This window comes from Salmo trutta, chromosome 30 (genome assembly GCF_901001165.1).
Source record: "Salmo trutta chromosome 30, fSalTru1.1, whole genome shotgun sequence".
In the NCBI taxonomy this organism is placed as follows: Eukaryota; Metazoa; Chordata; class Actinopteri; order Salmoniformes; family Salmonidae; genus Salmo; species Salmo trutta.
The window spans coordinates 26720689-26747635 of NC_042986.1; the positions used below are offsets into that span (position 1 = coordinate 26720689).

The 26947-nt window shown below is 41.0% G+C and overlaps 1 protein-coding gene across 8 annotated transcripts in view; it reads left to right on the forward strand.

The window, feature by feature from the left end:
* Positions 1-22818, forward strand: part of LOC115168379 (calcium-responsive transactivator) — a 23905-nt gene extending 1087 nt beyond the window's left edge. For 2 of the 8 annotated variants that reach the window (XM_029723587.1, XM_029723588.1), the window contains exons 2-10: positions 15835-15919; positions 16113-16260; positions 16938-17174; positions 18210-18383; positions 20302-20403; positions 21002-21094; positions 21329-21448; positions 21625-21817; positions 21975-22798. In XM_029723587.1, the coding sequence (XP_029579447.1) occupies positions 15899-15919; positions 16113-16260; positions 16938-17174; positions 18210-18383; positions 20302-20403; positions 21002-21094; positions 21329-21448; positions 21625-21817; positions 21975-22068 (1182 nt within the window). In that variant the 5' untranslated portion in view covers positions 15835-15898 and the 3' untranslated portion in view covers positions 22069-22798. Of the gene's footprint in view, positions 1-890; positions 1365-4232; positions 4310-15834; positions 15920-16112; positions 16261-16937; positions 17175-18209; positions 18384-20301; positions 20404-21001; positions 21095-21328; positions 21449-21624; positions 21818-21974 lie in introns of those variants that run through there. The other 6 variants (XM_029723582.1, XM_029723585.1, XM_029723583.1 and 3 more) reach the window with 6 other exon arrangements.
* The last annotated feature ends 4129 nt before the right edge of the window (positions 22819-26947 follow it).

The window sequence follows — 26947 nt, forward strand, 5'->3', positions numbered from 1 at the left end:
TTTTTCTCAAAATCAAAAAGGTACAACCTAGATTCGAGCCAATCTCTAAGGTAGTTGAACATGTCCAAAAACCTTTTTGAGGAATTTGCACATTTACTTAACTTCTTAAGTGTATAGTTAAGAAAAAAATGTCAGTTAACAAGAAATTGCTTCTTAAGGTTTTGTGAATCTGGGCCCTACACCTGCGAAATTCGGCGCGAAACGACCCGATTTCGTGTTTTTACGCATTAGTTTAGCTAGCCAACGTTGCCATGACATCGACTACAAGTGTGATGTGGATTTCGATTGGAGAAGCCGTTTTAGCAAAGATATAACTAAGCCAAGATAGTTCATCTGTGTTGTTCACAGTGTGCGCAAATGAAGCATAGTGAGCGGAACATAGTGAGGTCGGAAAAGCCAAGTACTAGCTGGTGAAATCCTATTGGCGCGTTGTAGCATGTATTTGCATATTTCCGTTAGGGGTCGACTCGTCTGTGAAGTGCACGTGTGTACAAACTAAATTCATTCCTTCTTAACGTGATGTTTTACAACTTAGTGCACTGTGTTCGTAACAGATTCTAGTTTTGGGAACAGAAAAGGGATCAGATGTCTCATGGATGAGAAAGTTAGCATAATGTCGGCTCAGTTTCATCTAGTTCCACTTCCTCTCACTACCCGCGACTGGACTTCCTCTCACTACCATATTTGGTGAGAACGTTCTAAACGGATGCTTCCTTCAGCTATATAGCCATGTGACGTGTCTGGGTTACCTCGTCTCTCTGGTCTTCTTACTGTAATGTCTTTGCCTCTACTACTGGGTTGTCTGGCTATATCGTAAAAATGAATGAAAACAAAAATTAGCTTTTTGGTCTTAATTTAAGGTTACGGTTATGTTTAAAATCACATTTTAAGAAGACAAATTGTAGAAATAGGCGGGGTTTATGACTTTGTGGCTGTGGTAACTAGTGACGATCCTACTACTGTGAGCAAATCTACTGCAGCCTATATCTGTCTGGTTTATACCAAAAAATTACTGAGTGAGCGTCTCGATCAAGGCGAATCTTTTCATAGACATTATGGAACTCTCCATCTTTGCAACATCACCAAATGTAGAGTAAGCTATCAATTTGCATCCAGGAGAATATTGTTGTTTATTCATCATTTCTTTTCATTTTGGTGTAATCCAGGGCTTCACACACCCCTATGATTTTCATAAAATGGGAACCCTAACTATTTTATAGAGGGCTGCGCGCTAGATATAAGCTACATATTACAATAAAAAGGAGCTTTTCATTTTTTCATTTCCCAATATCACAATGTCGGTTGCATTTTTATCGGCGCGCCCAAGGAGCAAAGGGGAGGTGACACAACAAACTATACAAAAGGTAATGCTATTTCTTTTTGCTCCATTACGTCGTCAAATATGACATATTTTGTCGACTTGAGAGCTTGCATAGTCAGTCAGTGTCAATGGTGGGGAAAGTAGTGAACATCAGCACAGAGAAGGCAACTGGTACAGTAGAGCGAGCCAAACAGCGAGGGGATGAAATGACACTATTAAAACAGGTTAACATTACTCAAAGGCTACTTTTTGTTGTTGTTTCCGTTGCCCCCTAAAACTTCAGTGTCTTTCTATGTAAGCTTACATAACGGCTACTATGTTATGCGTTAAAACATCAATGTTGTCTAATAATAGAGCATAAAGATCCTAGAAAAAATATGCAAGTTTGTCCAGAGTTTGACTGAAATATTGCTTATTCTGGTGCATGCCCTTCATAGGATTTTTTTCTTTCATCAATATTGTATCCTTAGAAAACCATACTCCAAAATGTTACCAAAAATAGCAAGCCGTGACAGAGACGTGAGAGTAGACTAGTGAGAATTCTTTGGACAGCCAGTGGTAAGAGGCACGTGCACTCGATGAACGGATAGTGGCTACAGAGAGTGATTCATGGAAGGTGTGTGGATTACGGGACAGTTTTGAGCCTACATGCAACATCCTTGGACCTTTGTTAATCCTCGAAGGAATGAGGCAGGCATTGCATTAATTTAGGGTGGCTTTCAAATGTTTTTGTGCATCTGGAAGTATTTTAATCAAACACGGTTAGAGCACTTAATTTGGATATGCGTACCGTAGTTAATAGAGGACAGCACAGGTTCTCGTTTCTAGTTCACTGTTTTTTTGTCACTGATGACGGAATGTTATGATTGGCTGAAGATAATGAAATACTTGAGTTGCAGGGAAAAAAAGAAACAATGGCTCCGTTCCACTGAAACGGTCTCTTCTGCGACGTTAATGATGCTCCAAGAAAAACATCCGACCCAGATAATTGAGCGAGGGGGGGGGGGGGGAGTATTCTGGACAATTTATTATAGTGTAGTAACATTATAGTAAGCTACTCTCCTAACGTTTTTTTTGGTAACACTTTACTTGACACTCAGTGTCATGACACGGTCATAATATATCATAATAGCTGACATAACTTGTCATAACCTGTCATAATATGGTCATGACCCATATTTTTACACCTGTTGTGACATACACTATATATACAAAAGTATGTGGACACCCAGTGGATTCAGGTATTTCAGCCACACCCGTTGCTGACAGGTGTATAAAATCGAGTACACAGCCATGCAATCTCCATAGACAAACAATGGCAGTAGAATGGCCTTAATGAAGAGCTCAGGGACTTTCAACCTGGCACCGTCATATGATGCCACCTTCCCAACATGTCAGTTTGCCAATTTCTGCCCTGCTAGAGCTGTTCCACCCAACTGTAAGTGCAGTTATTGTGAAGTGGAAACATCTAGGAGCATCAACGGCTCAGCCGCGAAGTGGTAGGCCACACAAGCTCACAGAATGGGTCTGCCGAGTGCAGAAGTACATAGAATGTAGAAATTGTCTGTCCTCGGTTGCAACACTCACTACTGAGTTCCAAATTGCCTCTGGAAGCAATATCAGCAAAATAACTGTTCGTCGGGAGCTTCATGAAATGGGTTTCCATGGCCGAGCAGCTGCACACAAGCCTACGATCACCATGCGCAATGCAAAGCGTCTGCCGGAGTGGTGTAAAGCTCGCCACCATTGGACTCTGGAGCATCTGGAGTGATGAATCACTCTTCACCATCTGGCAGTCCGCCGAACAAATCTGGGTTTGGTGGACGCCAGAAGAACACTACCTTACCCAAAGCAACTGTAAAGTTTGGTGGAGGAGGGATAATGGTCTGGGGCTGTTTTTCATGGTTCGTGCTAGACCCCTTAGTTCCAGTGAAGAGAAATCTTAATTCTCCTGCCTACAATGACATTCTTGTCGATTCTGTGCTTCCAACTTTGTGGCAACAGTTTGGGGAAGGCCCTTTCCTGTTTCAGCATGACAATGCCCTCATGCCCAAAGCGAGGTCCATACAGAAATGGTTTGTTTCGAAATCAATGTGGAAGAACTTGACTGGCCTGCACAGAGCCCTGACCTCAACCCCATCGAACACCTATGGGATTAATTGGAACGCACTCTGCGAGCCAGGCCTAATTGCCCAACATCGGTGTCCGAACTCACTAATGCTCTTGTGGCTGAATGGAAGCAAGCAATGTTCCAACATCTAGTGGAATCTAGTGGAAAGCCTTCCCAGAAGAGTGGAGGCTGTTATAGCCGCAAAGGGGGGACCAACTCCATATTAATCCCCATGATTTTGGAATGAAATGTTCGACAAGCAGGTGTCTACATACTTTTATATAAATATATATAAAAGTATATATTTAGTATCTATTTATATATACACTGCTCACAAAAATAAAGGGAACACTAAAATAACACATCCTAGATCTGAATGAATGAAATAATCTTATTAAATACTTTTTTCTTTACATAGTTGAATGTGCTGACAACAAAATCACACAAAAATGCTAATTGCCTATAATTTCCACCTGTTGTCTATTCCATTTGCACAACAGCATGTGAAATTTATTGTCAATCAGTGTTGCTTCCTAAGTGGACAGTTTGATTTCACAGAAGTGTGATTGACTTGGAGTTACATTGTGTTGTTTGTGTTCCCTTTATTTTTTTGAGCAGTATATATATATATATGTATGTATATGTGCATATGTGTGTGTGTGTCATGACAGTGTTATGACCATATTATAACAGGTTATGCCAGCTGTTATGACATATTATGGCACGTTATCACCATGTCATAACGTGTTATGACGCTGGGTGTCAAGTGCGGTGTTACCTTTTTTTTTTTACCTCCCCAAGATGCTGGATGAAAATCACCATCTGATACAATGTATAATGGATTACCAGAGCAAAGGAAAAACAGCAGAATGCACACAGTAGGTGTCACATCTGTCCTCATAGGCCTACTGTTGTGCACATATGCATGTTATAGGTTACTGTATAGCAGATGTTTGCCTGGAAACTCGACATTGAATTGCATTGAATTCCACTTTGGGCAGAAATTTGCGTTTGCATCAGGAAAGTTTCATGCACAAGTTTCCTTTCCTGATGTTGAATAAAATTATATTTTAATTAGAGGTCGACCGATTAATCAGAATGACCGATTAATTAGGGGCGATTTCAAGTTTTCATTACAATCGGTAATCGGTATTTAAAAAAAAATAGATATTTTTTTTTACACCTTTATTTAACTAGGCAAGTCAGATTAAGAACACATTCTTATTTTCAATGACGCCTAGGAACGGGGGTTAACTGCCTTGTTCAGGGGGAATTCGTTTTTGCAACTGTCACGCCCTGACCAGGTGAACTCTGCTATTTTGGTCAGGGTGTGGCATTTCTATGCTTTATTTTCTATGATTTTGTTATATCCTTTCTTTGTGTTTTATTTCTATGTTGGGCTCGGGGTGATTTCCCAATCAGACAGCTGTCGCTTGTGAAGTCTGATTGGGAATCACATTTAAGTTCCTTTTCCCCCACGATGTTGGTGGGTTGTTGTCTCGTTATTTGAGCACGTAACGTATTGGCAGTTTTTCCTTGATTTTGTGTACATGTTTAATTCTAGTGTGTTAAATAAACATGTATTCGCTCCCAGCTGCGTTTTGGTCCGCTTCCTCGTCTCCCGACGACAATCGTTACAGCAACCTTCGGTTACTAGTCCAACGCTCTAACCACCTGCCTTACATTGCACTCCACGAGGAGCCTGCATGGCAGGCTGACTACTTGTTACGCGAGGGCAGCAAGAAGCCAAGGTAAGTTGCTAGCTAGCATTAAACTTATCTTATAAAAAACTACCAATCTTAACATAATCACTAGTTAACTACACATGGTTGATGATATTACTAGTTTATCTAACGTGTCCTGCGTTGCATATAATCGATGCGGTGCCTGTTAATTTCTCATTGAATCACAGCCTACTTCGACAAACGGGTGTTGATTTAACAAGCGCATTTGCGAAAAAAGCACTGTCGTTGCACCAATGTACCTAACCATAAACATCAATGCCTTTCTTTAAAATTAATACACAAGTATATATTTTTAAACCTGCATATTTAGTTAATATTGCCTGCTAACATGAAATTGTGTCACATCTCTAGCGTTCATTGCACGCATAGTCAGGGTATATGCAACAGTTTGGGCTGCCTGGCTCATTGCGAACTAATTTGCCAGAATTGTACTTAATTATGACATTGAAGGTTGTGCAATGTAACAGGAATATTTAGACTTATAGATGCCACCCGTTAGAGAAAATACAGAACGGTTCCGTATTTCACTGAAAGAATAAACATTTTGTTTTCTAAATGATAGTTTCCAGATTTGACCATAGTAATGACCTAAGGCTCGTATTTCTGTGTGTTATTATGTTATAATTAAGTCTATGATTTGATATAGCAGTCTGACTAAGCGGTGGTAGGCACCAGCAAGCTCGTAAGCATTCATTCAAACAGCACTGTCGTGCGTTTTTCAGCAGCCCTTCGCTGTGCTTCAAGCATTGCGCTGTTTATGACTTCAACCCGGGTGGGTATAATTTGTGGAACGTTCCAACAGGAATCTATTCCAAAAACTTTGTAAATAACAAGGTTGCCAAAAAAACAACGCATACAAAGTTGTATCCGGCAGAATAAGATACCGGGTAGGGAGTGGTCTATTTCATTGCGTTTTTCACTCATCACGTTTATTCCGAAAAATGTCTGATCTCACTCTGGTTGCCTATGGGCAAACATTAAGAATAAGCTACGTGGTGAGTTGATGCCAATTCGGCAGCTAGTTAGCTAGGTTTGTATGCGTTGCTACTTTGTATGTGTTGTTGGTTGGCAACCTTTTACTTTATGTTTTTTGGAACAGATTCCTGTTGGAACGTTCCACAAATTATACCCACCCCTTCAAGCCTATCAACTCCCAAGATGAGGCTGGTGTAACCGATGTGAAATGGCTAGCTAGTTAGCGGGGTGCACGCTAATAGTGTTTCAAACGTCACTTGCTCTGAGACTTAGGAGTGGTTGTTCCCCTTGCTCTGCATGGGTAACGCTGCTTCGAGGGTGGCTGTTGTCGATGTGTTCCTGGTTCGAGCCCAGGTAGGAGCGAGGAGAGGGACGGAAGCTATACTGTTACACTGGCAATACTAAAGTGCCTATAAGAGCATCCAATAGTCAAAGGTATATGAAATACAAATCGTATAGAGAGAAATGGTCCTATAATTCCTATAATAACTACAACCTACAACTTCTTACCTGGGAATATTGAAGACTCGTGTTAAAAGGAACCACCAGCTTTCATATGTTCCCATGTTCTGAGCAAGGCACTTAAACGTTAGCTTTCTTACATGGCACATATTGCACTTTTACTTTCTTCTACACTTTGTTTTGCATTATTTAAACCAAATTGAACATGTTTCATTATTTATTTGAGGCTAAATTGATTTTATTGATGTATTATATTAAGTTAAAATAAGTGTTCATTCAGTACTGTTGTAATTGTCACTATTACAAATAAACAAATACATTTTTTTTAAATTGGCCGATTAATTGGTATTGGCTTTTTTTGGTCCTCCAATAATCGCTATCGGCGTTGAAAAATCATAATCGGTTGACCTCTAATTTTAACATACTTTACCTGTTGTCCGTGCGGTTGGTCCTTTTGGCGGTAGGAATGTAAGACAATATATCCACAGGAAAGTATAATTACATAAACTTTTCAAAGTTCTGATGAATGAATGAATTGCATTTTATTTTTGTGTCAAATCGCCAGTTGGCAACCCAATCCCTTATGGGATTAATTGACACACAAACAAACATTGCAATAATTAACTGTGATAATTGTTCTTCCGGTGTTCTCTGCAGTGCGCATCGAATAAAAAGTGAACAAAATTAAAGATAAAAAATCAATACATAATAATAAATAAGGTTATCCAAACAATAATTATATCCCTTGAGCAGTAAATAATGTACAGTACATACATATATATACATAAACATACCTGTCATGCCTGCTCCCACTCCCCCTCCCTGGCTCCTTGCACCAGGCTCCCCACATTACGCACTCCTGCCACCATCATTACGCACACCTTCCTTTCCCCCGTCACGCGCGTCAGCGATTATTGGACTCACCTTGACTCAATCCCCTCTGTCAATTCCTCCCCTATATCTGTCTGGTTCCTCGCTCTGTTCCCTGTTTCAACATTAATTGTCGTTTGACGTTTTGTACCCGTGTGCTGACGCTGTTCTTGTCTTGGTCTTTGTCTGTTTTCTGATTAAATGTTGACTACCGGTACCTGCTTCTCATCTCCGTACTGTCACACCTGTTCCAGCTCCCCCTTCCCTGGTGCTCGAAGGCGCCAGGCTTCCCAGCTTTACACACTCCTGCCACCATCATTACGCACACCTGCCTTACCCCCGTCACATGCATCAGCAACTATTGGACTCACCTGGACTCAATCACCTCTGTCATTACCTCCCCTATATCTGTCTGGTTCCCCAATCTGTTCTCTGCTTCAGTATTAATTGTCGTTTGTCGTTTTGTACCCATGTGCTGACTGTTCTTGTCTTGGTCTTTGTCTGTTTCCTGATAAATGTTGACTCTGTCAAGAATTTCCCTGTATTTAGCGCCATACACCATTCCTTCAATTCTGACAAGTTTCACAGTCCCTGCCGATGAAAAACATCCCCACAGCATGATGCTGCCACCACCATCTTTCACTGTGGGGATGGTATCCTCGGGGTGATGAGAGGTGTTGGGTTTGTGCCAGACAAAATGCAAAATTTTAGTCTCATCTGACCAGAGTACCTTCTTCCATATGTTTGGGGAGTCTCCCACATGCCTTTTGGCGAACACCAAACGTGTTTGCTTATTTTTTTCTTTAAGTAAGGGCTTTTTTTCTGGCCACTCTTTCGTAAAGCCCAGCTCTGTGGAGTGTACGGCTTAAAATGGTTCTCTTTGTTGCCTCTCTGATTAATGCCCTCCTTGCCTAGTCCGTGAGTTTTGTTGGGCGTCCCTCTCTTGGCAGGTATGTTGTGGTGCCATATTCTTTCCATTTTTTAAATAATGGATTTAATGGTGCTCCGTGGGATGTTCAAAGTTTCAGATTTTTTTTATAACCCAATCCTAATCTGTACTTCTCCACAACTTTGTCTCTGACCTGTTTGGAGAGCTCCTTGGTCTTCATGTTGCCGCTTGCTTGGTGGTGCCCCTTGCTTACACTCTGGGGCTTTTCAGAACAGGTGTATAAATGCTGAGATCATGTGACAGATCATGTGTCACTTAGTTTGCACACAGGTGGACTTTATTTAACTAGTTAAATGACTTCTGAAGGTAATTGGTTGCACCAGATCTTATTTAGGGGCTTCATAGCAAAGGGGGTGAATACATATGCATGCACCACTTTTCCGTTAGTTTTTCTTTTGAAACAAGTTATTTTTCATTTCACTTCACCAATTCGGACTATTTTGTGTATGTCTATTACATGAAATCCAAGTAAAAATCCATTTAAATTACAGGTTGTAAAAATAAGAAAAACACGAAAGGGGATGAATACTTTCGCAAGGCACTGTGTGTGTGTATATATGTGTATATATGTGTATATATATATATATATATACATGCATGCATTTGGAAAAGTATTCAGACCCCTTGACTTTTTTGACGTTGTTACCTTACAGTCTTATTGTAAAATTGATAAAATGTTATTTTTCCCCTTCATAAATCTACACACAATACCCCGTGATGACAAAGCAAAAACATTTTTTTTTAAATTTTTTGCTAATTTATTAACAATACAAAACTTATATCACATTTACATAAGTATTCAGACCCTTTACTCATTACTTTGTTGAAGAACCTTTGGAAGAGATTACAGCCTCGAGTGTTCTTGGGTATGACGCTACAAGCTTGGCACACCTGTATTTGGGGAGTTTCTCCCATTCTTCACTGCAGATCCTCTCAAGCTCTGTCAGGTTGGATGGGGAGCGTTGCTACACAGCTATTTTCAGGTCTCTCCAGAGATGTTTGATCGGGTTCAAGTCCGGGCTGTGGCTGGGCCACTCAAGGACATTCAGCGACTTATCCCAAAGCCACTCTTGCATTGTCTTGGCTGTGTGCTTAGGGTCGTTGTACTGTTGGAAGGTGAACCTTCAACCCAGTCTGATGTCCTGAGCACTCTGGAGCAGGTTTTCATCAAGGATTTCTTTGTACTTTGCTCCGTTCATCTTTCCCTCGATCTTGACTGGTCTCCCAGTCCCTGCCGCTGAAAATCTTGGTTTCATCAGACCAGAGAATCTTTTTTCTCATGATCTGAGGGTCCTTAAGGCAAAGGCATTTTGGCAAACTCCATGCTGGCTGTCGTGTGCCTTTTACTGAGGAGTGTCTTCCGTCTGGCCACTCTACCATAAAGGCCCGATTGGTGGAGTGCTGCAGAGATGGTTGTCCTTCTGGAAGGTTTTCTCATCTCCACAGAGAAACTCTGGAGCTCTGTCAGAGTGACCATCGGGTTCTTGATCACCTCCCTGACCAAGGCCCTTCTCCCCATTACTCAGTTTGGCCAGGCAGCCAGCTCTAGGAACAGTCTTGATGGTTCCAAACTTCTTCCATTTAAGAATGATGGAGGCCACTGTGTTCTTGGGGACCTTCAATGCTGCAGAAATCTTTTGGTACCCTTCCCCAGATCTGTGCCTCGACACAATCTTTTCTCGGAGCTCTATGGACAGTTGCTCTGACATGTACTGTAAACTATGGGACCTTATATAGACAGGTGTGTGCCTTTCCAAATCATGTCCAATCAATTTAATTTACCACAGGTGGTACCACAGTCTTAACGTCAACAGTGAAGAGGCGACTCCGGGATGCAGGCCTTCTAGGCAGAGTTCCTTTGTCCAGTGTCTGTGTTCTTTCACCCATCTTAATCTTTTATTTTTATTGGCCAGTCTGAGATATTGCTTTTTCTTTGCAACTCTGTCTAGAAGGCCAGGATCCCGGAATCGCCTCTTCACTGTTAATGTTGAGACTGGTGTTTTGTGGGTACTATTTAATGAAGCTGCCAGTTGAGGACTTGTGAGGTGTCTGTTTCTCAAACTAGACACTCTAATGTCCCGTGTGGCTCAGTTGGTAGAGCATGGTGTTTGCAACGCCTGGGTTGTGGGTTCGATTCCCACGGGGGACCAGTACGAAAAAAAAATAAAATATACTTTTTTTTAATGAAATGTATGCATTCACTACTGTAAGTCGCTCTGGGTAAGAGCGTCTGCTAAATGACAAAAATTTAAAAATGTAATGTACTTGTCCTCTTGCTCAGTTGTGCACCAGGGCTTCCCACTCCTCTTTCTATTCTGGTTAGAGCCAGTTTGCGCTGTTCTGTGAAGGGAGTAGTACACAGCGTTGTACGAGATCTTCAGTTTATTGGCTATTTCTCGCATGGAATAGCCTTCATTTCTCAGAACAAGAATAGACTGATGAGTTTCAGAAGAAAGTTCTTTGTTTCTGGCCATTCTGAGCCTGTAATCAAACCCACAAATGCTGATGCTCCAGATACTCAACTATTCCAAAGACCAGTTGTATTGCTTCTTTAATCAGAACAACAGTTTTCAGCTGTGCTAACATAATTGAAAAAGTGTTTTCTAATGATCAATTAGCTTTTTAAAATGATAAACTTGGATAAGCTAACACAACGTGCCGTTGGAACACAGGAGTGATGGTTGCTGATAAAGGGCCTCTGTACGCCTATGTAGATATTCCATAAAAACCTGCCGTTTCCAGCTACAATAGTCATTTACAACATTACCAATATCTACACTGATTAATTTGATGCTCTTTTAATGGACAAAAAATGTGCTTTTCTTTCAAAAACAAGGACATTTCTAAGTGACCCCAACTTTTTGAAGGGTACTGTATGTAAATAAAAGGTATTTCAGTTTTTTATTTTTAATACATTTTCAAACATTCTAAAAACCTGTTTTCATTTTGTCATTATGGGGTAATGTGTGTAGATTGAAATTTATATTTTTCTGTGAATTAACTTTAGAATAAGGCTGTAACGTATCAAAATGTGGAAAAAGTCAAGGGGTCTGAATACTTTCCGAATGCACTGTACATATACACATACAGTTGAAGTCAGAAGTTTACATACACCTTAGCCAAATACATTTCATCTCAGTTTTTCACAATTCCTGACATTCAATCCTTGTAAAGAATCCCTGTTTTAGGTCAGTTAGTATCCCCACTTTATTTTAAGAATGTGAAATGTCAGAATAATAGTAGAGAGAATGATTTATTTCAGCTTTTTTTTTCTTTCATCACTTTCCCACTGGGTCAGAAGTTTACATACATTCAATTAGTATTTGGTAGCATTGCCTTTAACTTGTTTAACTTGGGTCAAACGTTTAGGGTAGCCTTCCACAAGCTTCCCACAATTAGTTGGGTGAATTTTGTCCCATTCCTCCTGACAGAGCTGGTGTAACTGAGTCAGGTTTGTAGGTCTTCTTCCTCGCACACGCTTTTTCAGTTCTGCCCACAAATTTTCTACAGGATGAGGTCAGGGCTTTGTGATGGCCACTCCAATACCTTTCCTTTGTTATCCTTAAGCCATTTTCCACAACTTTGGAAGTATGCTTGGGGTCATTGTCCATTTGGAAGACCCATTTACGACCAAGCTTTAACTTCCTGACTGATGTCTTGAGATGTTGCTTCAATATATCCACATCATTTTTTTCCTCATGATGCCGTCTATTTTGTGAAGTGCACCAGTCCCTCCTGCAGCAAAGCACCCCGACAACATGATGCTGCCACCCACGTGCTTCACGGTTGGGATGAGTTCTTTGGCTTGCAAGCCTCCCCCTTTTTCCTCCAAACATAACGATGGTCATTATGGCCAAACAGTTCTATTTTTGTTTCATCAGACCAGAGGACATTTCTCCAAAAAGTACGATCTTTGTCCCCATGTGCAGTTGCAAACCGTAGTCTGGCTTTTTTATGGCGGTTTTGGAGCAGTGGCTTCTTCCTTGCTGAGCGGCCTTTCAGGTTATGTCGATATAGGACTTGTTTTACTGTGGATATAGATACTTTTGCACCTGTTTCCTCCAGCATCTTCACAAGGTCCTTTGCTGTTGTTCTGGGATTGATTTGCACTTTTCGCTCCAAAGTACGTCCATCTCAAGGAGACAGAATGCGTCTCCTTCCTGAGCGGTATGACGGCTGTGTGGTCCCATGGTGTTTATACTTGCGTTCTATTGTTTGTACAGATGCACATGGTACCTTCAGGCATTTGGAAATTGCTCCCAAGGATGAACCAGACTTGTTTGTGGAGGTCTACAATTTGTTTTCTGAGGTCTTGGCTGATTTTCTTTTGATTTTCCCATGATGTCAAGCAAAGAGGCACTGAGTTTGAAGGTAGGCCTTGAAATACATCCACAGGTACACCTCCAATTGACTCAAATGATGTCAATTAGCCTATCAGAAGCTTCTAAAGCAATAACATAATTTTCTGGAATTTTCCAAGCTGTTTAAAAGCACTGTCAACTTAGTGTATGTAAACCTCTGACCCACTGGAATTGTGGTACAGTGAATTATAAGTGAAATAATCTGTCTGTAAACAATTGTTGGAAAAATTACTTGTGTCATGCACAAAGTAGATGTCCTACCCGACTTGCTAAAACTATAGTTTGTTAACATGCAATTTGTGGAGTGGTTGAAAAATGAGTTTTAATGACTCCAACCTAAGTGTATGTAAACTTCCGACTTCAACTATACATACATGCATTGGCGATTTTAGTATGTAAATCTTGGTGGGGCAAAAAAAAAAAAAGTGGGATGCATGCCAGCAAAGCCACTACACAATACAACACTAAACAATACATTAATTGCACTATAATGGTGACATTTTGTGCCAACAAACGGTTAGGGCTTACATAAAGCTGTCCCAACAGCAGTCCCAAAGTCTTACCACTGCTACACCTGGCTATCAGCGGAGCCTTGTCTGGCAGCAAAACAGTTCATTCAGCCTCATTTACTGCCTTTAAAAAAAACATGATATGCCTGATTTGCTTAAACAAATGTCATTTCTCATGACAATTGAGATGTACAAACCTTGGCATAAGGGGATGACATCCGGATAAGAGGCAATCCATAATTTCGATAAAGACATTATTGAGAATTTTTGAAGTCTACCCTTAGACTTGGCGCTGACGTAGTGTCCCCATGAGTGACAGAACACTGAGCCAATCACGGCGTAATGCTCAGTATTTTCTGCTGTCTTGCCCCACCACCACAGAAAGCACTATGTGACACGTATTAATTCCAAAATAACATGCAAAACAGGCAAGCCGCCCCAAAAATTATGAATGAATGACGGGTTGCCACAGAATACATGCATACGTATACATACATATACACATACATACATACATACATACGTTCATGTTCATATATATATATATATATACATACATACAGTACCAGTTAAAGGTTTGGACACACCTACTCATTCAAGGGTTTTTCTTTATTTTTATTATTTTCTAAATTGCAGAATAATAGTGAAGACATCAAAACTATTGAATAACACATATGGAATCATGTAGTAACCAAAATTGTTAAATATTTTAGATTCTTCAAAGTAGCCAACCGTTGCCTTGATGACAGCTTTGCCCACTTTTGACATTCTCTCAACCAGCTTCATGAAGAATGCTTTTCCAACAGTCTGAAAGGAGTTTCTACATATGCTGAGCACTTGTTGGGAGCTTTTCCTTCACTCTGTGGTCCAGCTCATCCTAAACCATGTCAATTGGATTGAGGTCGGGTGATTGTGGAGATCAGGTCATCTGATGCAGCACCATCACTCTCTTTATTGGTCAAATAGCCCTTACACAGCCTGGAGGTGTGTTTTTGGTCACTAAGCACAAACCAGATGGGATGTCGTAGCGCTGCAGAATGCTGTGGTAGCCATACTGGTTAAGTGTGCCTTGAATTCTAAATAAATCACAGACAGTGTCACCAGCAAAGCACCCCCACAGCATCACCCCTCCTCCTACGTCCTTCACGGTGGGAACCACACATGCGGGCATCATCCGTTCACATACTTTGCGTCTCACAAAGACATGGCGGTTGGAACCAAAAATGTCTAATTTGGACTCATCAGACCAAAGGACCATTTTCCACCGGTCTAATGTCCATTGCTTGTGTTTCTTGGCCCAAGCAGGTCTCTTCTTCGACCATGAAGGCCTGATTCACGCAGTCTCCTCTGAACAGTTGATGTTGAGATGACTCTGTTACTTTTACTCTGTGAAGTATTTATTTGGGCTGCAATCTAATGAACTTATCCTCTGCAGCAGAGGTAACTCTGGGTCTTCCTTTCCTGTGGCGGTCCTTATGAGATCCAGTTTCATAATAGCACTTGGTTTTTGCGACTGCACTTGAAAGTTCTTGACATTTTCCGAAATGATTTACCTTCATGTCTTAAAGTAAGGATGGACTGTCGTTTCTCTTTGCTTATTTGAGCTGTTCTTGCCATAATATGGACTTGGTCTTTTACCAAATAGGGCTATATTCTGTATACCACCCCTACCTTGTCAGAACACAACTGATTGTCTCAAATGCATTAACTTTTAACAATGCACACCAGTTAATTGAAATGTGTTCCAGGTGACTAACACATAAAGCTGGTTGAGAGAATATGCAAAGCTGTCATCAAGGTAAAGGGTGCCTACTTTGAAGAATCTAAAATCTAAAATATATTTTGATTTGTTTAAAACTTTTTTGGTTAGTACATGATTCCATATGTGTTATTTAATAGTTTTGATGTCTTCACTATTATTCTACAATGTAGAAAATAGTAAAAATAAAGAAAAGCCCTTGAATGAGTAGGTTTGTCCAAACTTTTGACTGGTACTGTACATATGTATACATATACATATACTGTACACAGTATACATACATACATACATAACATCTACAGAAAAATTAAACAGAAGGCATTTGAACTATCTATAATTTGAATAATGTGCAGAACCTTGTAAACACATGCAAGAGTTCAAGAAAGTATGCATGCTTCTGTGGATGTATGTTTATCTTGTACACATGCTTCAGGTGATATAAATCTGAACCAGCACTTTGAAAGTTGATGTAATTATACTTTCCTGTGGATATATTGTCTCACATTCCTACAACCAAAAGAAACAACCGCACGGACAAACGGTAAAGTACTTTAAAATTGTATTTTATTCAGCATTCTGGCTTGTAGAGATTGTGAGAGGAAACTTTCCTGATTGAAATGCTAATTTCTACCCGACGTAGAATTCAACATAATTCAACGTCAGGTTTCCAGTCAAAGCCAATGTATACTTGGATGAAGATGTTTTAAGCATGAAGATAGTATATCACAGGTTAATGATGGTCATTATGTTAAAGTCTTTCTGTGCTTTGATAGGTATCAGCAGATCCTTCACAGAAACCTGGTCTATCTGGCCACGATAGCAGATTCTAATCAGAACATGCAGTCACTGTTACCTGCGGTAAGTCTGCATGGAGTTACGCAATGTATTCTTTTTTTTCTCTCTCTCTCTCTCATTATCTCTCAATTTCTCTCACCACACACCTCTCTTTTAATGTCTTTCTCCCTCCCTCACCCTTAGAGCTGTTATTTTTCTGTAACACAATTCCTGAGAGATGTAAATTCACATCTCTCCTCTCTTTCTTTTTTGCCAGCCTCCTACCCCTAACATGGGGAGTATGGGTCCTGGAGGGATGGGGCAGAACGGGGGCAGTGGGCCCATACACTCCCAGAGTAACCTAAACGACACCATGACACCTGGCCTGCCCCCCCCCTCCTTGATGCAGAGTCAGATGAGCAATGGTGAGACCCCCATCTCCACACACACAACACACACGAACACACACATCTCCATCCACACACACGAACACACCTTTGTCTGTATGTGTGTACAATCTCACTGCTGGCTTCTCTGCTCAACTGACTGTCTGCTGCATGGTCTGTCTGTCTGCCCCTCCATTTCACCCCCTTATAGCTTGGCAGCATCTCTGATCTCAAGTCTTCCCATCTCTGCAGACATCATTCTATGGGTGCATATTGATAGTTTAAAGTGGCTTCTTATTCTAATATCTTCATATCTTCTTCAGCTGCACTGATCCCTTAAAACAAGATAAATGGATGCAATTTGGCAGATGCTAACTGGGCATTTACTTTCACCTGGCCAGTTCTCTCATAGTATTGCACATTAAGGAATGGAAAAATGGAGAGGAAGCCACTTTAGACTATTGAGATGCACCTTTACGTATCCATACAGGTCATTTTCCTCTTGTCAATCTGTCCCTCCTTGTTTCCACTAATTCTTCTCTCGTTAAGTGTCTCTGCATAATCTCAGCACCCCAAACCTCTTAATTTAGTCCTACACGAGCCTCCTGTGGTGTAGCAATGAACTGAATGTGTTGCGTTTCCGTGGTGCCTGTGGCCAAGGTGGCATTACGTGTGCCTGAGGGTCCGGCTGCTTTGACTGCTCTGTGTGTCGTCAGGCCCCAGCCACGCTCCCATGCAGCAGCAGCAGCATGCGGGTCAGACACAGTCGGCTGGGCCCTCCTCCACGTCCCTCAGCCTGTCGGCCAGCACCCACAGCTCAGCCTTGGGCTACAGCCACCCCATTCCCCCCTCTTCCCAGGGCAGCATGATCCAGGGGCCTGGCCCAAGCCCAGGCTACGGTTCTTCCTCTTCTTCCTCCTCCCGCAGCAACCTCAACATGCAGTCCAACCCAGGTGAGCCAGCCAGGTGCAGAGGAACCAGAGACCAAGGACCAGTGGCATAGCAATATGCCATCAAAGCCAATGATATTCAATAATTGAAAACACAATTTCTTTGGTAATACATGATTTCTAATTTGTCTGTTCTATTTTGCTTGCCTCTAGTGAGTCTTGTTGCTAAGTACGTTGCTAGTGAATGATGAGTCCATTCCTAGCGCAGGGAGTGTGATAGGCCAGCCCCCACTACAGTAAATATCAGAGCTCTGGAAGGGAAGGGGGGATGATCAAGGAGAAAGGGAAGCTGAGAGGATGAACATTGGAGGATGAATCTTAGACTGAAAGATGTGAATCTGAGAGTGGAGTGTATTCTGGAGTTTTGGAGTGAGGTTGTAGTTTTGGCCTAGCTCTCAGCAGGGCAAAGAGAGGGAGGGAGCGATAGGGAGTTGTGCTCTCTCTGAGGATTCTAGAAAATGAGGATTGTATTGATTTAGACAGGACACCAGTGAATGATTGACTGATCCAGGGAACCCTGAAGGTATACCACCTCCACAGCTCTTCCACATCGTTCTCAATAACCTCCCCTCTCTTCCCTAGCTTTTAGAAAACCTTCTCTAGTCTTGATACGCTTCAGCTTCACAATCCATAACCTCTGAATGTCGCATTGTCCCGTATGAACGACAAGAAGATCCAAACACATTCAGTTCATCAGACTGTTCGGCAGCCCCTTCCTCCCTCTGGAGTCTAGTAGCGTCCCCAATCCCAGTCACCACCCTGCTTCAGGCTCTCCTCTCCTGACCTCTAACCCCTGACATGCAGGCCTGCAGCCCGCCCTCGTCTCCCTGGTTGTCAATGTGTATTTATCTCTGTTTTATGCACTGACCCCTCTCTGGCTTCTTTTGCATTTACTGCAGAGATTTACTCCCCCAATTTCTGTTCTGGTTATGAATGATGACGACAATAATGAAGACGATGATGATGTTGACATTGGGTGTGTGTGTTGATGTATAAGATATCACTCTATAACGGCCCTTACCCCCCACCATCCTCTAGTTTCCATGATGCAGCAGCAGTCGGCCACACCTCATTACCCGTCGTCCCAGACTGGGGCCGGGCAGCAGCACTACCAGGGCCAACAGACTGCTATGGGCATGTTGGGGCAGAGCGGACAAGGCAACAGTATGGTGAGCCAGAGGCCCATGGGGACTTACCGACCCACACAGCAAGGTAGGTGACCATGTCTTTCTCTGTGTTCCTACAGGCTGCTGCGGCTTGGTTATTGGCTGCAGGGGCATGCTAAGTCTGCAGGGATGCATGTGGCTCACTGTGGTCTATCGGTGGAGAAGATCGCTGTATGGTTTTGGGTGTAGGTGATTACTTGTGAAAGATGTAGCCAAAGTGAATGCAAAGGACATGGATGTGGGGTGAAACTTTGAGATGTTAATGGTTAACAGGCATTTAGGAAGTGTGTGCCTAAAAAACAGACTATGATATGTAGGGTGGATGTAATCTGTCAATGATGCGCGTACCTTACCATGGTATCGCAGGTGTGTAGCCTAGAGGATCTGACCTATGGTAATGGTCTGCCAATGACTTTAGGAAGAAGCAGACCGAAGATTTATGGCTGTTGTCACTTGGTGTCCCAGTCTCTGTAAATCACTTTACCCACGCTGTGTCAGCATGTGCCTAAAAATAGTCCCCCAACGTCCCCTTGTGTTTGGTGTGGGATGTGGGCTAGACACGTTCCTCACAGAGACTCGTCAGTAACTTGTCTGTTCTGGATGTCTGAGACACTGTCTCCAGGGCAACAGAGGTCACTAGCCCTGGGTTATATGTTGTGACTTACCCTGGTCTTATTCCAGCTTGTCCAGGTACAATCACTGGGTCCTGTCTACATGGACTGTATTGTTCTGACTCCGAGTTGGGTTAAGTGACCAGCTCACAAGCCATCCTCTGATTGGTTGAATGGTTGTTGCTAAGGCTCTTCTCTCGACTGTGCCTGATGATATTGGGTATTGTATTGTCGGATATCACGCTTGGAGATTGTCTTTCTAACACTGTCAGACTTTTTTTGTGGCAAATTGTTGCCGGTGTATAGTTCATCTCTGACAATGGATATTTATCAATGGGAAATTTAATAAGACTTTCTTTTGCCATGGAAGATGCTTTCTTCTCTAGCTGTTGACTGCTGTGATAATGGTCCTTTTGCATTACGTCATAGGATCAATATGTTGTAGAATATTTATATTTTGCGAGACTGTGAGTTTCTATCTTGCAGATATAACGATATTTCCAGTAATACATTTGGCAACAGAATTTTTTTTTTTTTTGAGTTGGTAGTTTGTGATGTAAAAGGAAGGAATGGCATCTGTAGTTTTTGCAGACCACCAACACCAGCACCACCACCAACACCACTGATTGACCCGCTGGGATTTCTGAAAACTTCCCTCTCTGTCATTGGTCTTTTCAGAAAGTCATATTTAATTTCATTCTCATAGGAATCTATAATTTTTCAGATCATGGTTTGGACAGGGCTGAACATTCTGAAATGAGAATGATTGGACTCAAATGGCAGCCAAAATCCTTCAGTTCTTTGATGCATTTTCTTCCCAACACAAACGTTATCAATCCACATTTCAGATAGAGTAGGGCATTGCTATCCTTCGGAACAAAATAAGTGAAAACCAGAATACGTGGGTTTCAACAAGAGACTTCAGTCTACTTAACGCCTCCTACACTATCATGTATTCAGTCTAATTCTACTTGAACTTCAGTCATTCAACCACAAAAAAAGCTTCTCATGACATAATTGTCCTTGTGAGGACCAAACAATTTAATCACAAATCCTATTTTACCTAACCCTTAACCCCTAAACCTAACTCCTAACCCTAATTCTAACCCCCAAGCCTAAATTAGTAATTTTCCTTCATGGAACCGATGAAATGTCCCCACTTGTCTGAATTTTCCTTGTTTAGTATTCTTGTGAGGACTTCTGGTCCCTAGAAGGATAGTAAAACCAAAAACACGCAGACACTCCCAACTCTCCAACTGCCAAAGTGCCCTGGCCCAGCCTCCTTTAGTCACCAACAGAAGCCCATTGGTCGGACCAGCTGATTAACCAATCCTGGTGTCGCCTGTCTTGCAGGATGTGCACTGCAGTACATGGGACAAGATGAGTTCTACGGAGAGCAGTATGGACACACTCAGAGCTCCAGTGAGCCCATAAACCAGCAGTATTACCCTGATGGTAATCATTCAGAGCCTTGACCCTCACACACACAACCACTCCAAACACATACACACCTTTCAGACATCTCAATCACACACACACACAGATACATGCCATCCCGTCTGTGTTATCCCACTGCCCTGTCTTCAAGTAATACTGCAGCGCTGAACTCAATATATCAATCCTCTGGCTTCTTGTCTTTTCTTTATCTTCATGTGGGAGTTTAATGGGAGTCTTTTGTACAGTCATAATATGGATGGATTATGATTGTTATGGCAAAGTGCAGAGGTTGGTCCCAGAACTGTTACCTCCCGGTGTGTCTCTGTTAATAGTGTTCCCCTTTGGTGTACCTAAACTTGCAGTTGGTCCCAGAGATTTCCCAAAGCTCCAACTGATTGTGGGGTGTTTGTGTGTGCTTTGTTTAAATGTGAGTTTGTATTTGAGTGTCCGAGGCACGACAAATGTCTGTTTGTGCTCTTGCCATCTTATGGTGAACACCAATGTATGTATAAGCTTTATGAACTGTGAGAGGACCAAGCTCTCTACCATATGTGTGAGGACCCACATTCTTTTTAATAGAGTGGTTTTGGCATGTGCTCATTCCTGCCCACTCCAGGTCATGGCGAGTACTCCTACCAACAGTCGTCCTACGGCGAACAGGGCTATGAGAGGCCCTTTGACGAGTCCTCACAGCACTACTACGAAGGAGGTATGTTCCCAAACCACATCAGACTCATGCCTAATAAGCATAAAGGTTGTGATAATATTGTAGCTGCTAGCTATCTGCCACACTAGGCCTAATCTCAGACACCCAGAAGTAAAATATAGCAGATGCTTGATTACTATTTATTTTATGTGCATCTGTCCACGAGGAACTACAGTCCGCTTAATACAAGTCTGAAGTAAATCTTGAAGTAGTTACATCCCTACTTCTGACCCCCAGGCAACTCCCAGTACAGTCAGCAGCAAGCCCAGTACCAGCATGGCTCAGGTCAGCAGCAGCCCTTCAGCCAGCAACAGTACCCCTCACAGCAGGGTTACAGCACACAGCAACAGGGCTATGGTAAGGAACACACACACAGGTGCACACTTGCCTATGTTTTGCTATGGACATGTTGATGCAGATAGTTGGGAATTGAACATTAAATCAGTGAATTGGTATTTGAGAAGATTATTGTTTTACTGTTACATCTGTCAGAGTGATTGAATACTTGGTTGATTGACTGATTTGGTCTCCAGGTCCAGGTCAGGGTGCGTCGTCCCAGTACTCCCAGTACCAGCAGGGTCAGGGCCAGCAGTATAGCTCCTACCGCTCCTCCCAGGCTGCCCCTGGGGCACAGACACAGAGGCCCTACGCTTACGAACAGGTACAGCTACAGCCACCCCCGACCCCAGGTTTTGAGGAGGACGGTGCTGTCCAACCAAACATTGGGTAAATTGGGCAACTCACACCGCAAATTACCACAATGGCGATGCCCATGGGTTGCTTTTAATCATGAGAAAGTATTAATGAATGAAAGTATTCCCCATCTCATGCTGACCTGAAATGACTAAAGATGTGTTTTCTTTTCTACCTCCCACTCCCTTAGGGTCAATATGGAAACTACCAGCAATAAGGCACCACCTCCTGGGCAAACTGGTGGACAAGTTAGGCAAGGGAACAGTTCTGTGAATGCCCCTTAAACAGTCATGTGTAAACCAGTCTCTGAGTAAATTAGTTAGATTAAGCTCTGAATCGTTTTAGTTTGCTGAGAGACAGATTAGAAGGCTAGACTGTCAGCTCCATTGTCCGCTTGTTCACTATTTTCTAGCTGAGTAGAGGTTAACTGGTTCAGGAGATCCTGTATGAAGCACCTCTCATCTCTGCTTTCTCTCCTCACCCTCTATAAGAGGCTTTGAATTAGGGGGGTATCTAGTAACAAATCGGGGCACCCTCAATAGTATTATTATATTAACATGGGCACTATACGTGTTTTAAACTCATGTGAAATTTTAAACCTGCCTCTAAATGTCTTCCTTCCTTGGTCTGTGACCTCTATCAGCCTCTACCTGGCTCCTCATATCTTCCCTTTCTGGCTTTGTCTTTCACAGGGTGCACAATACAAGTGCTATCCTCTGTCTTTAACAATGTAATTGCAAATGTGCCAATTAGGTTGTTCACATTTACATAAGATTGATCTAATATAATACATTCAGCATCTATTTTTCAGTGTAGAGAATAACTTAGAGTTGACTCTTGATAAGTGTACTTTGATTAAGGTGAAAATGGGGCTTGTCGGTGGTGTTCAACCTGATGTGTTCAGGTTGTGTTTTTTTTCAACTGTGAAGTTGTGTAGGTCAGTGTGTGGTGTGACCGACTGTTTTGTGTTACCACTCTCTCTGTGTAAGAAGAACCAATGTTTTAGTAAGGTAATAGACACAATAGCTGGTGAATTGACAAATGTGCATCAACTACACTACATTGCCAAAAGTATGTGGACACCTGCTCGTCGAACAGACTGCCAGATGGTGAAGCGTGATTCATCACTCCAGAGAACACGTTTCCACTGCTCCAGAGTCCAATGGCGGTGAGCTTTATACCACTCCAGCCAATGTTTTGCATTGCGCATGTTGATCTTAGGCTTGTGTGCGGCTGCTCGGCCATGTAAACCAATTTCATGAAGCTCCCGATGAACAGTTATTGTGATGACATTGCTTCCAGAGGCAGTTTGGAACTCAGTAGTGAGTGTTGCAACTTCAGCGTCTGGCGGTCCCGTTCTGTGAGCTTGTGTGGCCTACTACTTCGCGGCTGAGCCGTTGTTACTCCTAGACGTTTCCACTTCACAATAACAGCACTTAAAGTTCACCGGGGCAGCTCTAGCAGGGATGAAATTTAACAAACTGACTTGCTAGAAAGGGGGCATCCTATGACGGTCACTGAGCTCTCCAGTAAGGCCATTCTACTGTCAATGTTTGTCTATGGAGATTGCATGGCGGTATGCTCGACTTTATACACCTGTCAGCAACGGGTGTGGCTAGAATAGCCGAATCCACTAATTTGATGGGGTCCACATACTTTTGTGTATATAGTGTATATAGTGTATCAACAACCATCATAATCTCATCACATAATACAGTATGGAAAATCCATGTCCATGATCAACCCCTTTATAGTGTATCAACAACCATCATAATTATAGTGTATCAACAACCATCATAATCTCATCACATAATACAGTATGGAAAATCCATGTCCATGATCAAGCCCTTTATAGTGTATCAACAACCATCATAATTATAGTGTATCAACAACCATCATAATCTCATCACATAATACAGTATGGAAAATCCATGTCCATGATCAAGCCCTTTATAGTGTATCAACAACCATCATAATTATAGTGTATCAACAACCATCATAATCTCATCACATAATACAGTATGGAAAATCCATGTCCATGATCAACCCCTTTATAGTGTATCAACAACCATCATAATTATAGTGTATCAACAACCATCATAATCTCATCACATAATACAGTATGGAAAATCCATGTCCATGATCAACCCCTTTATAGTGTATCAACAACCATCATAATTATAGTGTATCAACAACCATCATAATCTCATCACATAATACAGTATGGAAAATCCATGTCCATGATCAACCCCTTTATAGTGTATCAACAACCATCATAATTATAGTGTATCAACAACCATCATAATCTCATCACATAATACAGTATGGAAAATCCATGTCCATGATCAACCCCTTTATAGTGTATCAACAACCATCATAATTATAGTGTATCAACAACCATCATAATCTCATCACATAATACAGTATGGAAAATCCATGTCCATGATCAACCCCTTTATAGTGTATCAACAACCATCATAATTATAGTGTATCAACAACCATCATAATCTCATCACATAATACAGTATGGAAAATCCATGTCCATGATCAACCCCTTTATAGTGTATCAACAACCATCATAATTATAGTGTATCAACAACCATCATAATCTCATCACATAATACAGTATGGAAAATCCATGTCCATGATCAACCCCTTTATAGTGTATCAACAACCATCATAATTATAGTGTATCAACAACCATCATAATCTCATCACATAATACAGTATGGAAAATCCATGTCCATGATCAACCCCTTTATAGTGTATCAACAACCATCATAATTATAGTGTATCAACAACCATCATAATCTCATCACATAATACAGTATGGAAAATCCATGTCCATGATCAAGCCCTTTATAGTGTATCAACAACCATCATAATTATAGTGTATCAACAACCATCATAATCTCATCACATAATACAGTATGGAAAATCCATGTCCATGATCAACCCCTTTATAGTGTATCAACAACCATCATAATTATAGTGTATCAACAACCATCATAATCTCATCACATAATACAGTATGGAAAATCCATGTCCATGATCAACCCCTTTATAGTGTATCAACAACCATCATAATTATAGTGTATCAACAACCATCATAATCTCATCACATAATACAGTATGGAAAATACATGTCCATGATCAACCCCTTTATAGTGTATCAACAACCATCATAATTATAGTGTATCAACAACCATCATAATCTCATCACATAATACAGTATGGAAAATCCATGTCCATGATCAACCCCTTTATAGTGTATCAACAACCATCATAATTATAGTGTATCAACAACCATCATAATCTCATCACATAATACAGTATGGAAAATCCATGTCCATGATCAACCCCTTTATAGTGTATCAACAACCATCATAATCTCATCACATAATACAGTATGGAAAATCCATGTCCATGATCAAGCCCTTTATAGTGTATCAACAACCATCATAATTATAGTGTATCAACAACCATCATAATCTCATCACATAATACAGTATGGAAAATCCATGTCCATGATCAACCCCTTTATAGTGTATCAACAACCATCATAATTATAGTGTATCAACAACCATCATAATCTCATCACATAATACAGTATGGAAAATCCATGTCCATGATCAACCCCTTTATAGTGTATCAACAACCATCATAATTATAGTGTATCAACAACCATCATAATCTCATCACATAATACAGTATGGAAAATCCATGTCCATGATCAAGCCCTTTATAGTGTATCAACAACCATCATAATTATAGTGTATCAACAACCATCATAATCTCATCACATAATACAGTATGGAAAATCCATGTCCATGATCAACCCCTTTATAGTGTATCAACAACCATCATAATTATAGTGTATCAACAACCATCATAATCTCATCACATAATACAGTATGGAAAATCCATGTCCATGATCAACCCCTTTATAGTGTATCAACAACCATCATAATTATAGTGTATCAACAACCATCATAATCTCATCACATAATACAGTATGGAAAATCCATGTCCATGATCAACCCCTTTATAGTGTATCAACAACCATCATAATTATAGTGTATCAACAACCATCATAATCTCATCACATAATACAGTATGGAAAATCCATGTCCATGATCAACCCCTTTATAGTGTATCAACAACCATCATAATTATAGTGTATCAACAACCATCATAATCTCATCACATAATACAGTATGGAAAATCCATGTCCATGATCAACCCCTTTATAGTGTATCAACAACCATCATAATCTCATCACATAATACAGTATGGAAAATCCATGTCCATGATCAAGCCCTTTATAGTGTATCAACAACCATCATAATTATAGTGTATCAACAACCATCATAATCTCATCACATAATACAGTATGGAAAATCCATGTCCATGATCAACCCCTTTATAGTGTATCAACAACCATCATAATTATAGTGTATCAACAACCATCATAATCTCATCACATAATACAGTATGGAAAATCCATGTCCATGATCAACCCCTTTATAGTGTATCAACAACCATCATAATTATAGTGTATCAACAACCATCATAATCTCATCACATTATACAGTATGGAAAATCCATGTCCATGATCAACCCCTTTATAGTGTATCAACAACCATCATAATTATAGTGTATCAACAACCATCATAATCTCATCACATAATACAGTATGGAAAATCCATGTCCATGATCAACCCCTTTATAGTGTATCAACAACCATCATAATTATAGTGTATCAACAACCATCATAATCTCATCACATAATACAGTATGGAAAATCCATGTCCATGATCAAGCCCTTTATAGTGTATCAACAACCATCATAATTATAGTGTATCAACAACCATCATAATCTCATCACATAATACAGTATGGAAAATCCATGTCCATGATCAACCCCTTTATAGTGTATCAACAACCATCATAATTATAGTGTATCAACAACCATCATAATCTCATCACATAATACAGTATGGAAAATCCATGTCCATGATCAACCCCTTTATAGTGTATCAACAACCATCATAATTATAGTGTATCAACAACCATCATAATCTCATCACATAATACAGTATGGAAAATCCATGTCCATGATCAACCCCTTTATAGTGTATCAACAACCATCATAATTATAGT